This window comes from Pollicipes pollicipes, unplaced genomic scaffold (genome assembly GCF_011947565.3).
Source record: "Pollicipes pollicipes isolate AB1234 unplaced genomic scaffold, Ppol_2.1 Scaffold_7231;HRSCAF=8579_pilon_pilon_pilon, whole genome shotgun sequence".
NCBI classification, from domain to species: domain Eukaryota; kingdom Metazoa; phylum Arthropoda; class Thecostraca; order Pollicipedomorpha; family Pollicipedidae; genus Pollicipes; species Pollicipes pollicipes.
In genome coordinates this window covers 44,820,413-44,834,264 of record NW_023597034.1, presented here as the reverse complement: position 1 = coordinate 44,834,264, position 13,852 = coordinate 44,820,413, and the positions used below count along the sequence as shown (strand labels likewise).

General features: G+C 49.4%; 1 protein-coding gene across 1 annotated transcript in view; it reads right to left on the bottom strand.

Annotated features, from left to right (window-relative positions):
* Positions 1-13,852, bottom strand: part of LOC119110539 (neo-calmodulin) — a 249,042-nt gene that overhangs the window by 164,949 nt on the left and 70,241 nt on the right. Inside the window, exon 3 of the mRNA XM_037234403.1 lies at positions 7,855-7,872. Within this exon, the coding sequence (XP_037090298.1) occupies positions 7,855-7,872 (18 nt within the window). The remainder of the gene's footprint in view (positions 1-7,854; positions 7,873-13,852) is intronic.

Here is a 13,852-nt window from a genome sequence, read left to right as displayed (position 1 = left end):
CTCCTGTTTAGGTATTCCGCATACAGCCGCGGATCATGCATAACTCACAGGTCAAGACAAAGACACAACAAGAACATCTCGCGTACTCGAATATGCAGCTGTGATAAATCACAGCGTTGCATCGATCGAACAAAAGCGCATCGGATATTCGGTCTCCTTCAGCGCACGTGCCTCAGCGGAATGGCAATATTCACCGAACCGCTGTGGTGATAAGTGTTGTCCGGTACAGGATGGATCCGAGCAAAAACGCGCCGAACGCCTCTCATGAATCTTGTGCGATCACTTGCGTCAGCGCGCTGGTGTCGAGGGGGCGGCGGCACACCATCTTCCGGTGACAGAGCGCCCGGCCACAGCCGCCACCGGCGGCGCCGATTTTATCCTAATGGTGTTTGTCTTGCGCTTGCTTTGGACGGTGATGAATTGCGATATTAGCCGATTGCCCGCGGCCGTCCCACAGATGACGGAGGTGGGAGGGGTATCTCCGTATGCCGCTGGACCGTCGACGGCGCCGACGAGAGGATTGGGCTGTCGGCGGCATGTCGGCCGGCTGGCAGGGCTCGGAGGACGGCCGGCCGGACCAGCGAGGATGGAGAGGACGGAAGGCTGGACCAGCGGGTCTGGGAAAGGGCGACCGACCGGACCAGCGGGCCTGGGAGGGGCGGCCGACCGGATCAGCGGGAATGGGAAAGGCGGCCGGCCGGACCAGCGAGGATGGAGAGGACGGAAGGCCGGGCCAGCGGAATGGGAAGGACGACCGGCCTAAAGCTGTGGAAGAACGGCCATCCAGGCTGAAGGGATTGGAAAGCACAGCTGGGCCTTCGCTGGGGAGGTGCTTGGCCGAGGCGACGGAGATGGGGAAGGCACCGGCCGGCCGGGCCGGCAGGGGGGGGGGGGGGGGGCGGCCGGTTGGATCTCAGCTCGGTGGGAACAGAGCGGCGCTGAGAAATGGGAGCCACGTGCAAAGAAAAAGATGGAAACGCTGCGAATCGTGTCACACGCGAGGTGGTTCATTCGAGGACAAAGGAGCGCTAGCCATGGATGGAGATACCCGGGAGTCCCATTCGCGGCGTGTGAGATAAGGCTTGCGAGAAGATATGCTGGATGGTTACGAGAACAGCTCCACGGGTGAAGAGTCGGACAGTGAAAAATCGGATACCGGCTGGGTTTCCTTTGACATATGTGGATCCGTACGCGCTAATCACACACGCTTGGCATTCTAACACAGCTGGATCATTTCATTTTTTCATGACAGCAAGTTGTTCAGACCGGACAAATGTGACAAGTTGAATAAATGAAACGATCGGCAGTAGCATACTGATCAGAGGTGTAACATACGGACCTGCAAACCGGCCTTCAACTGACAAAATTGCCCAACAAGATAAGCCAGCCCACACAGCTAGATCATGACGATCGTTAGAGGCCTAGTTCACAGCTGCTGACCTGATATCCGCGAATATGTTATCAGTAGACTGGCATTTTAGAGGAATATTTTCCTACGCGTGCGCTTGCAGAGGTATTGGATGTGGAGCTGAAAATCACGCACTGGTTTCTTGCAATATTGCAATACCGGCGCCTTGTAATTTAGACAAAGGCATCGCCCAATGACATCGTCAAAAATAGCATTGTATCAGTTATGTACAACCACGCTTTGGACAGTAAGACTCGTTCGCTTGAAATAATTGCGAAGGTGAACTTGTGTGCATTTACAGCCTAAATAAAGTTCCCTTGCGCTCCAGCGTGCCTTAGCTGTCATAGCTCAGTTCTGGAACCTTACACCATACTACAGCACAAAGCTGCCGTGCGGAACGATCCTGGCCAAAGCGCATGCCCTCGGCAGCAGGCAGGTCAGAGGAGCGCAGTGATTGATGGTCGGCCCATTCGTTCTACGGCGTGGGGTTTGACAGGAATCGGAGTGAGCTGAAGAGGATGTCGTGCGGTCGGTTTTGTTTGCATGTCAGGTAAGTAGGTGGTAAGCATACGCGGCAATTTAGCCCTAATTCGGCAAGATGCAAAAAGCAAAAGCCAAGACATCGGTTACGACCTTTGTTTTTCTTTCTTGATTTTCTTTGAAGGATTCCAGCCCAGCTTTTGACTGAACAGATTTCTGGGAACAGCGCCCACGCTAAGTGGTTTGTTGCGTGAGCCCTGACATTAACATCCGATCGTGAAACCCCGGGTCGACGGCCCGATTTGACGACGAAAGACTAACATGCCGCAACACCTGAAACTGCCCCTCCTACCCTGAGGGTAAGACCGTCTGACGTCGCCTGATCTTCACCTCGTCCACCGCTTCAGGCCACCGCCCATGTAGCCAGCCAGATGGCGAACGCGTGAAGCGACTCGAGCCTTATTGCCACCAGTAGGTGAAACGGAATAAAGACGCTGAAACCAACTGAGCTGTTGGGATGAAATAAGAAAGAGAAGAGAAATAGCAGCCGTCATATTTTCATAAAGTCTTCAGAATCTTGGGAAACAAGCATCGACACCTCCGAAATAACAAACTACATGTTCAAAATGCAGGAGAAGAAATCATAACAAAATTGTTTTATCTTTTGAGATCCTTCAACATGCTAGACCGATCTTGGTGGAGTGTGACGCTTCGGACAAAAACATGTGGCCTGAATTAAAATGAAAAAAAAAACGCCACTGACGTACGCATGAGCCTAAGACGTGAGATGAATCTGAGCATCTGGCTCCAACCGACTAAAATACGTTAATACCCATGCCAGTGTAGAATTTCAATGCTAGCAAGATCTATATAAAAAACAATGCATTCAAAGATCACAAGTGGTGGTCTGATACCTTTTTCACATAAAAGTCAGCCACAATTCTCAAGACAAAAGTGATTAATCACTTTGTTGTGCTCTCATGTTCTCCATTCTAAACACGTCATTTTGTTATTCAAGATGTCTCACTTTTCCCTCCAAATACTGAGGCCTGCTTGTAAAAAAACAACAACTGATATCTCCCTTCCCTTCCGTTCTGCAGTTGATACCAATAGCTGAGCTTGTAAGAGCACCTGTATTCTGATCCACCTACTGGTGGCAGGGAGGACTCGAGTCGATTTATACGTTCGCTGCTTGGAACTTGATGGCATGGACTGTGATCGGAAGCAGCTGGCGACGTAAAAGTCGAGTGACGTCAGAGGGTCCTACCCTCAGGGCGGGACGGGTAGTGCTTAGTGTTACGACACGTTCAGCTTTCGCCGTAAAATCGTACCGCTAAACCGAGGTTTCAAGATCGAATGATGGTGTCAGGGCTCACGCAACAAGGACCACTCAGCGCAGACGCTGATGCCAGAAAATAATCCAATCAGTGAGTTAAGACTAAGTTGTTTCAAAGTAAACAATCTAAAAACCGCGATTGATTTCGTGGTTCTTATTCCGTATATCCTGCCTAATCAGGATGAAGTGGCGACGGGCGTTCACCACTCACTCGCCTGATATGCGAACAGAACCGATCGCACAGCAGCCTCTTCAGCTCGCTCCGACTCCTGGCAAGCTTGACCATCGCACCTTCGCAAACATGGGCTTGTCAATCACACACCGTCGCACGATTGGGCCTGTGAATCACACACCGTCGCACGATTGGGCCTGTGAATCACACACCATCGCACGATTGGACCTGTGAATCACACACCGTCGCATGGTTGGACCTGTGAATCACACACCATCGCATGATTGGGCCTGTGAATCACACACCATCGCACGATTGGGCCTGTGAATCACACACCGTCGCACAGTTGGGCCTGTGAATCACACACCACCGCACGATTGGGCCTGTGAATCACACACCGTCGCACGATTGGGCCTGTGAATCACACACCATCGCACGGTTGGACCCGTGAATCACACACCATCGCACGATCGGGCCTGTGAATCACACACCGTCGCACAATTGGGCCTGTGAAGCACATACCGTCGCACGATTGGGCCTGTGAATCACACACCGTCGCACGATTGGGCCTGCCAAACCGTTAGCTTCTCTGACCTGTCTGCTGCCCAGGACACGCACGTGGAGCAGAACTGCGCCGCATAGCAGCTTTGTGCTGTGTTACAGTGTTAAGCTCCATGTTTGCACCCATGAGGGCTAGGGCCTCATGGAGCGCGACATTAACTTATTCGTACCCAGATCGTACGCCGCATGGTCGCTTGCCCGGCGCAGACATTGCGCAAAAGAAGCTAATCATATGCTGCCAAGGGCAACTTCTAAAAATATGAAGCAATGACGGATATTAACATGCCTTGTCAACCGGCCAACTGCTAAATATTGATGTCATCGGGAACCAAAAAAACCTACGGTTAAAGGGAGCGTTCCACATAAGTACGGTGTTTAAGCTGAAACTGCCGTTTTGAGGATCATTCAGTGCAGTTCGCAGGCCTGCCCTTCTTAAGAACTAAACCTTTCTTAAGAACTAAACCCTTCTCAGGAACTAAACCCGTCTTAAGAACTAAACCTTCTACTTACAAACCTACACACCCGCAAAGGTGTGCACACTATTTCGGAGAACTATTCCAAGGTTGCCCATGCACACATCGTCATTCAAAATTCTGCCATTTGCCGTTGGCCATGCGGCGATCAAGGACAAGGATATAATTGTCGAGTCGTCCATAGCTGGCATTCGTGAACACGATTTTCGAATATGGTGGTCATAACTTAGCTCTTAATCTGCAGGGCACAATGACATAATTCAGCAATGACATATTGATGGGTATCTTTACTAGGTAGAAAAACTGTGTTCTTTATAGCAGCCTTTTCCACTTAAAAGTATACCAATAATCATAAAAGAGCTTGTTTCAATCATATCTGATGCTTGCCTCAACATCTTCAAATGTAGAGAATTCCCTTAAGGTGGTTAACTGAAGCGATGCAGTTCTCCATCTGCTTGACGATGGACGTCGATGCGGTTTGCGTGCCTAACAAGACTAAAATTCACTGCTGTGAGTTGGAAAGGAAGGATGGTCAAATAAAAAAGGCCACATTTATACAATGATATCAACATCAACAATGGGGACACAAAAATTACGAAGCAGACCCCACCGCTTCTACATTTTTGGTCCGCACATAGTACAAAAGAAAATATATCAACGTCAGCGCGCGTCCCAGCAAAGTCAAGCAGAAGCGGAAGCCTGCGACTGTCGGAACTCCAGGCTCTCTTCACGAAAATTTACCGCTCTGAAGGCAAAGATATGGAGCGGGAGACAAGGCAGACACATTCTGGCAGTGTTTGTGGAAGTAATAAAAAGGACGAATGGGACCAAACGAATGCGAGCTTCCCATTTCTACACTTCGTCAACATCTGAAGTCACAAAACCACTCACACAGTGCAGTTTTTGGTCACGAAGAAGGAAGCTTGGCGAAAAGCGCTGAAGTTGTCGACTTGTACATTGTTGTAGCACCCAGCAAAACAAAGGTATGACCACTGAATAATGTGTCATGCCGATCTATTATACAGTACCAGTGATTTTGTGAGCGCGGTGAGCTTAAAACGGAACAAGCAAACGACAGGTCGCTAAAATTGAGCTTCATCATTTGGGCCGGTCTAACTGGCATACAGTCACGCTTTGTGCTCTAAGCTATGTGACACGTTATTGAACAGCGCACACAGTGTCCAGCCCAAATGAACTGTTAAGAATATGGTAAAAGGCTGAGTGCGATAATATTACATAATGAACGACAAATATCAGCCAGAATTATACCTTTATTAGGCATTTAGGCTATCAAGCAAACTCGTGAGCTCACAGTTCTTCTCCCACTAAGCGAGCTGCTTTAATTTTTCTTCTCATCCGTGATGCTTTGTGCTAACGCCAACAAGACATGACAGCTTGATCAACACATTGTTCGGCAGCTTGCCCGACAGCTTACTCAGTCTGCGCATCGCGTGCCCTACTCAGCCGGAGTGAGTGAACTGAAGACGCTGCGCTGCTGACCGGCTGAACCTACACCTTAAATCTAACGCTGTAAGGTGGTGTGTTTTTTTGCAGGTTTTTACAGGCGGCTTTTTCTAGGGCCACATGATTTCTCCCATTTCAAAACTTACCAACTTTGTTCAGTAGCGGCTCCCGACGTGAAGTCAAGCAGCTCACGCCAATGAATCTCTAGAAAATATGCCTCCAGCCTGGAACCGGAAGTCATTGTGGCGCCCCGTGCTTGCATTATTTTTTTAGTGTCGGTTACGGGAGCACACTGACCACGGGGGGTTCACTGTCAATGGATGCCCTGAGGACTAGAGCCGCACAAGACCACCGTCAATTTTGTCAAATACACAACTTAACGTATAAGGTCGGTCACTCGATTGGTAATAATGTTGCTTGCAGTCGTCGTAACCTCCTGAGGGACCAACGGTCCATTTCCGCAGCACAGATTCTACCTCCCCCGCACACACGCCAAAGGACCATTCGGATTCAAGATCAAGAAACCGTACTTTTAGTCACGACCCAAAACAGAAAAACCTACCATCGATAAGGCCCACATCACGACCACTCTCTCCAGCAGGCCTCGCGCCAGAACAAAGGCGCTTGCTGGGGTCGGCACCTGCACTTAGCCAGATAGGCGCAAATGGTGCGTCGGAGCGGCGCTGGGTGCCGGGACCGGTCCGAGCGCACCGCACGCGCCCGAGCGGCCACCATCAGGCCTGCGGCCGTTGCCCTCGGGCGATTAATGCTGGCCCAGGAGCGGCAGCCCTTTGGGCGGTCCGGTGCAGTCGCAATGCCGACGGAAGTCCCGGAACCGCCACTCCAGCCTCGGCCATGTATCACAGGTCAGCGCCAGGGGCGGCCCGAGGCGGGGCGCAGCGGGGGAGGGGAGGTGGCACGTGCGGATGCGCGGGCACCTGCCGCAGGCAGCAGCAGGGTGAGCGGCTACCGGAGGCGAGCAACACCGGCCGCTGATGGCCGCCGGGGGATCCAGCTGTCGCTAATCAGTGACGACCAAACGTGCCCGGCATACGGGCGCGCCTGCCGCGCCGCCCGCCGCCGCCCTGATTGAGGGCACGCGCCGCTCGCGGGCCGCCGCCTCGCCCGCCCGAGCGCGCATTATAAACGAGGCTGCTGTCGCCGGCGAGATGGGGCCGTGGGAGAGGGTGGCGGTTTTTCTGGACGGCGGCGCAGGCGGCGGGCGCGACGGCCGATCGAGCTCCCCCCCCCCCCTCCTCCCCCCACCCGTTACCGGCGACAGTACTGCGGACGACGGCGGTGCATCCACCGCCAGGCCGTGGGGGGACTCGCAGCGGGACTGTCAGCCTTTGTCGGCGTGTCGTGGGTTTGTGAAGAGTCACCACATTCAATTTGGGAGCGTCGTGTGCCAAGAGGAAAGCAGCGTCAAATGGCCAAGATGTGCCTACAGCCGGAATTCTTAGTCGGCGCCATAACCGGAATTTGTTTTATCTTCGTATCAATGAGCGTTTAGTCATCTACTAAAACGTGACCATAAATGTACTATGGAATAAGAGCAAGACAAGAGTATTGTGAAGGTAAATGCAGGTTGAACAGCCCAGTGTTCACTTAATTTAATTTCTAATCTAATCGTGCAGCTATACAACATATCTAACTATAACGTCATCAATAATACCTGCCATCAGATGAAAAACATGCAGATCTCTGCTTCCGTTGACACCAGTTCATCATGCATGAACCATCATTACATCCTACGGGGTGTGGATTCATTGGTGGTGCTGGAGTGCTAAATCAATGCGGCTCAGAATGCAAGGGTAGGCATCCGATGAGCTATTTGAGCTACAGGTGATTGCAGCTGTTAAATGTAAAGAGCTAGCACCGAACTCCGCGAGCTTCGGAGAGCTACAGAGAAGAAAGGAGTAGAAGGTTGATAAAACAGGCATCCTCCGGCGGCGCCTACCTGCGGCTGATCCGATGGCTAGAACAGTAAAGACGCGTTATTGCGGGCAGGTTGATTGCAGTTTGGTGATCAATGTTGTAGGCTGTCCTCAAGTTGATACATAATGCAACAACACGGAATAAATACCACATAGCAGTACTGAAGTGATTCACATTTCCCACTAACTATCACCGATGTTCCATTCCACAACCGTGGCTGCACCAACTGTGTGATGCTGCGCGCAAGCAAGGGTAGCAGCGACGTTTTGTCCACGAATTCTTATCCACGAAAGGACGTAACTGGTGGTTCGTTTCCGTGACTTATTTGATTGTAGCGCCTGTATTCCAACCCACGCACCCGAGGCGGGGTGAGTTTGCTTCGATATAACCTCGCGCTATTTGTCGTTGGCAGATACGGCCTGCAGCGGTGCTAAAGATCAGTTGACGTCAGCGGGCAGGCAGCTCGAGCCGATTATTGCACCGTGTTTAGCTTACCAAACTCTGCCTTTGACCTGGAATGGCGCGCTCGGATGGTACCATTCAGGGATCACACAGCAACCACTGTTTAACACGGGAAATCCCAGAAATCCATTCGTTCAAAAATTCCGAATAAAATCTTTAAAATAAAAAAGTTAGCGATCCCACAAACAGCTATGGGGTCTTGTTAAATGCTGCAGCGAAATTCATTTACCGAGATAATCTTCAATAATTATGTCCAGGAACCTTCTCCACGTTTCATATACACTGCTGATTGCAATTTTCGAACTGATCGAATGTTTCATTGACGCATGTCTGTGTCAATGAACAGATATTGGACAGGTACGGATGGCGTACAGATACAGATATTGGAAGAGATGCAAAGATCAGACAGAATAAAATCCTGAAGGAGACGTATGTGATGAAAACTAATGACAATGGCAGTAGGGGTGAAACGTACCGTGCATAAGAGCCCCGGTTATCCCGATTGTATGTTGTATTTTTTCAGACGTGAAAAGACGGGCACTACGTTACTATCAATGCTATTTTATATTTCGACAATCATAATTGCACATTTGATACACCAGTAACTGCGGGTTGCATTGACAAGTAGGAGAGGCTAGGGCAAAGACACACTCACAGCTTCGCTTTCCTTTCACTGATCATTGATATTGATTGGGAGGCAAAGTTTGCGCATAAAATAAGCCATTTTTAGCACACTTCACCCTACAATAACAGCCAAGCGTAGCATGTAGCTGTGTTTGCATATGTGATCCACATAATTACTTAATGATATCAAGCCCATCTTTGAAAGTTTGCGCATTCATTTCTGATTTTTTAGTGAGATGTTTACGCGAGCTGTTCGGCTTTTGCAAACTGGCTTACTGGTGTGTCATGTTTACCGTGGGGTTTGCTACCACTTGGCCGCTTACTAAAACACGAAATACGTATATTTCGTAATTGTTTGGTGCTTGACAGCTCACTCTGATTTTTGGATGTTTAAAACTCAGTTAAAACTGAAAATATATAACTTTTCTCGCTAGAATTTTTGCCCCACAAAAGCCCACCGAGTCTGGTCCACATCCCGGCCAAAAACACGCAGGTGATGGCTGGTCAGGTGTTCGCGGGTTGACGGGTTGAAAAGCTGCATTTTCAATCCGCAGTCACAAGCGCATATTCTTTTTTGTTATCTCCGCTCAGGCACGTTGAATATGATGAGTGTCATTTCACGTGGCTTCTTGGCAGACTGCAATGACAATTTTCACAGTTCCTGTAATCGGTAGGCATTTCTGGGACGGCGCCACGAATTTTGGGCTGCGGGAGGCAGGATTCTTGTGGGTCCTACTGGACAAAATGGGTCTCCTCACAGGGGGGGGGGGGGGGGGCCTCCGGCGAAGTGGCGTATCCAAGGTGCATGGGTTCCTAGGAAATGTATTTCTGTACCAAAATATTACATCCGTCACATCCAAATGCATCAGTGTAACCAATTACAAACCTACAATGGACCTTCATATTATCCAGCAAACGACTTCGATAACCAAAACAGGGTCTCCTGATGCAAAGAGAGACCTAATTCGGAACAGGATGCTTCTGATTCGCGAAGAGGGTCACCAAATCTAGCCAACTGGTCTCGCTACACCAAAGCAGGGCATCCTGATTAGGAACCGCTGCCATCTGATGCATGAAAGGGGCCTCCTATTCGAGAAATAGGGCCTTCTGAAAATAGAAGGTGCCTCCTAGCCCAGGGCAAGGCCTATTAGTTTATAACGGGGTCCACCAAGTCAGCAAAGGGGCCTCCTTAACACAACATCGGTCCTCCTGATCTAGAGCATGAGTTACCTTACTCATAGATGTGGCCTCGTGATCCAAAAAATGAGTCTCTCTACCTAGAAAATAGTCTTCTGAGCTTGATTTCCCACCATCTAGCTCAGTCATCGGGCTCCTTGATCTGGATTTTGGTAATCTACGGGAAGCTCCAATGTATTTGGTTTTGGACAAAGGCCCCACTAATATTTGTATTGTGGAAGCAAAAACATGATCTTACCCATCCCCGTTTGCCGGTAGGAAAGAAACAGCCCTCTCGGTCCCCCGTTGCGCCGCCCCCTGGGCTTTGCCATACGTTACCAAACTCCATTATGTAGCAGTTATGTACGCGGTCTTGCGTGATTGTGCGGCACCAGCAATATTTCATCAATACCTGATGTCGGTAGGTGGCGCTGTAACAAAACTGGTATAGGTGGCAGCACGTGCTGGGATGAAGCTTAGTTGTGATCAAAACCGTTATTGTTCACACTCGTGGCTTGATTGGCTCCGAACAGTTTGATGATTTACTCTTGGGTCCATTTGTATCAATCAGCGCCTATACATTTTTTATGAAAAAGGAGGAACAGCTACACGACAACCAAATGGACAGGCCCGCTGCCGGCCGACACCAAAACTGGAGTCGGATGAAACCACGCCGGATTCCCCAATGGAACACCCTTACAATTTATTCCCATGACAATTTTTCTTAAATTATTAAGTCCACTTCAAAAACGAATCACGTTTCAGCTCGGTATCCAATGGGCACGAAACAACACAGTGTGTGGGTAAATTGCCTTCGATAGGCTGCGGGCATGCTTGCGCATGGAACAAGTTTGAATGAGAACTTTGCGTAGGATAACGCTCGTATTATGCAAGCTTTTCTTCACAAAGTACGTAGGATATCAAATTCGTAACGTCAAACTTTCGTTATGTTAAGAGCTAGTTCCGGGTACATTTCGTATGGTAAATTGTTCGTCGGGAAAAAAGTTCTTGGCGAACATATTCGTAGGCATCAAAGGTAGCTTGGAAAAGCTAGCAGGCTTTGCAGGTAGTTGTTCGTACGCAAATGTTCGCGAATAAATACTCGTCAGGGATAGAGGTCGTATCACAAACGTACTCACACAAAAGTTCGTATGGTGTTATTAGGTGGAAGCGCGCAAAGTTCGTACGCAAATGTTCGTCAAGTTGGAGTTCATTTGACAAATTGCGTGCGCAAAAGATCGTGTACAGAAACATAATGTAAGTTCAAATGAAGATACCCATCCTTTGTGTCGTATGAATGGCCACTGCGGGGGCCGGTGCTGAGTAATGGGTTGGGTGGGGTGAGGGTTGAGGACATCGACAATTGCATAGTTCGGGCCAAACATTATGACAGGCCTGACTTGTAATGTCAAGAACTTAAACACCTTCCGGCGGCCAGCAAGTGAACCCGAATGAATGGGAGCAGTGCAAAATGTCCCTCGAATGGAATACACCAAAGGCAGAACAAACTTCAAAACACGTCTACCGCAGATCAGCCGCTGTTTTCTTGGTACCCGGGATCGATCTGTCCTGGAAAAATTCACATAGTAATACTATTCAAGCAAATCTTTCACTGCGCTATAAATGCTTACGGACGTTGCGAACGTGTTTTGTCGAGGAACCTCTGTCCGTTATGAACTGTTGAGTACCTTCAATTGCGTGCGAACAATTGCGCACGCACTTTATGCATATCGATCTTATCATACCAGCACATGTCTTGACGAACTTCTGTCAATACAAATATTGTACATCCGTCCCTGACACTATTCAAATATTATTTGCGCACGCATTTGTTCCATGCGAAATGTATGCCTTACGTGCATGTACCTACGAACGGTTGCGTACATCCATTACACAGGCGTACTTCTATATACTTTGTATGCGTACATTTCTCCTTAAACCGCTTGTAAGTGCACATAACAAAGCTAAACAACGTTACTTAAGAAAACACGATTATCTGGTCATTTGAATGTCTCTAAATGGGAGCATGCGATGCAGCTCGTATCAATATGAGCGCAGCAATAACACGTACTGGCCAAGAACGCTTAAAAAACGTACATCGTCTGCTATTGTACCCATGTGTAGCCTTTGTGCAGTGCGATATGACTTGCGTCTTCACTCTTCTGAAGATGGCTAGGGACTCTTTGATTTCGTCGTTCCGACCAGACAATGCTGAGGTCGTCCACAGTACAGCCAGCACAGCTAGACACACACACCGTTCAACTGTTAATGAGCATTCCAAGTCCTCATCAACACACGGAAAAACCATTCATGGACATCCATGTGCCACAGCAGCGGCCTCGCCCGTCAAAAGACCGCATCCTATTTTTTCGAGGTGTCCGAGGCTGTTTCGGTGTTCACGCTGAGTGACTGGTCAGTATGCGACGCTGCACCCAAACGCAGATCTGAGATCCGACCAACAAGTTCTCCCACCAAGGTACCTCTCAATCCCAAGGCACAGCAACGCGATCGGTGGCGGCGGATGTCTGCAGTTGTACGGCCTAGCCATGCTGCGAGAGGCGGACCACCTCCCAGGCCATGATATCGCCGGTAGGTGGCACTGCAAACTGGATCTCGCTCGCGAGTAGGCCGGAGTAGTTGCATCCTTTATTCAGTCCTTTTTCTGGCTATGAGTTGCCTGTGAATGTGTTGTATTTACCGCATATGTTTTCGGTATATGCATATTCCCGCATTGCCGGTGTGTTGCCAGTATTTTCCTGTATTTTCTGTATGGTACACATGTATTTCCTGGCTATGTGTTGTTTTGCGCACCTCTCATTTTGCGCATCTGTCACTTCACGTTAGCCCAGCATTGTTATGCGACACATCGTATGGTAGGCATTCTAAACCATCTCCAAAGCACGCCACATGAAATGATCGCAAATGCGCTGACCGCGGAGTTGTTTAACCACCCACATGACTTAAGGCACTCTACCACAGGTCCAATAGCTCTGAGCGTGGGCAGTTAAAGTTCTCCAACAAGCCCGGTTCAGTAGATCTGTCTGCTGGACGACCCAGCTGTTCCCGTGCCCACGTGACACAAGATGAACGGCATGCCACTCCCCAGCCCAGTCCGCGTCCGCCGCAGCACCAGCACCAGCACCAGCACCAGTGCCATCACCAGCTCCGCCCGCCAGCCGGGCCTGCTTACTCCTTCCCAGGTCAGCCACTCCAGAGGATAGAACGAGGAAGAGAGTGAGAGCGAGAGAGAGAGAGAGAGAGAGAGAGAGAGAGAGAGAGAGAGAGAGAGAGAGAGAGAGAGAGAGAGAGAGAGAGAGAGAGAGAGAGAGAGAGAGAGAGAGAGAGAGAGAGAGAGAGAGAGAGAGAGAGAGAGAGAGAGAGAGAGAGAGAGAGAGAGAGAGAGAGAGAGAGAGAGAGAGAGAGAGAGAGAGAGAGAGAGAGAGAGAGAGAGAGAGAGAGAGAGAGAGAGAGAGAGAGAGAGAGAGAGAGAGAGAGAGAGAGAGAGAGAGAGAGAGAGAGAGAGAGAGAGAGAGAGAGAGAGAGAGAGAGAGAGAGAGAGAGAGAAAGAGAGAGAGAGAAAAAAACCAATTGTTTTCTATTCTAATATGTCCGCTCGCTTCTGCCATTTTGGGATATCTATGACAACTTAACAGCTATAAATTGATTGACATGTTTGGTACATTTTCATGGCATATTGCCTGTTTTTGTGACCACGCTGTGATTTGTCTGCATGTCTTGAGTCTTTATGATTTTTGCAC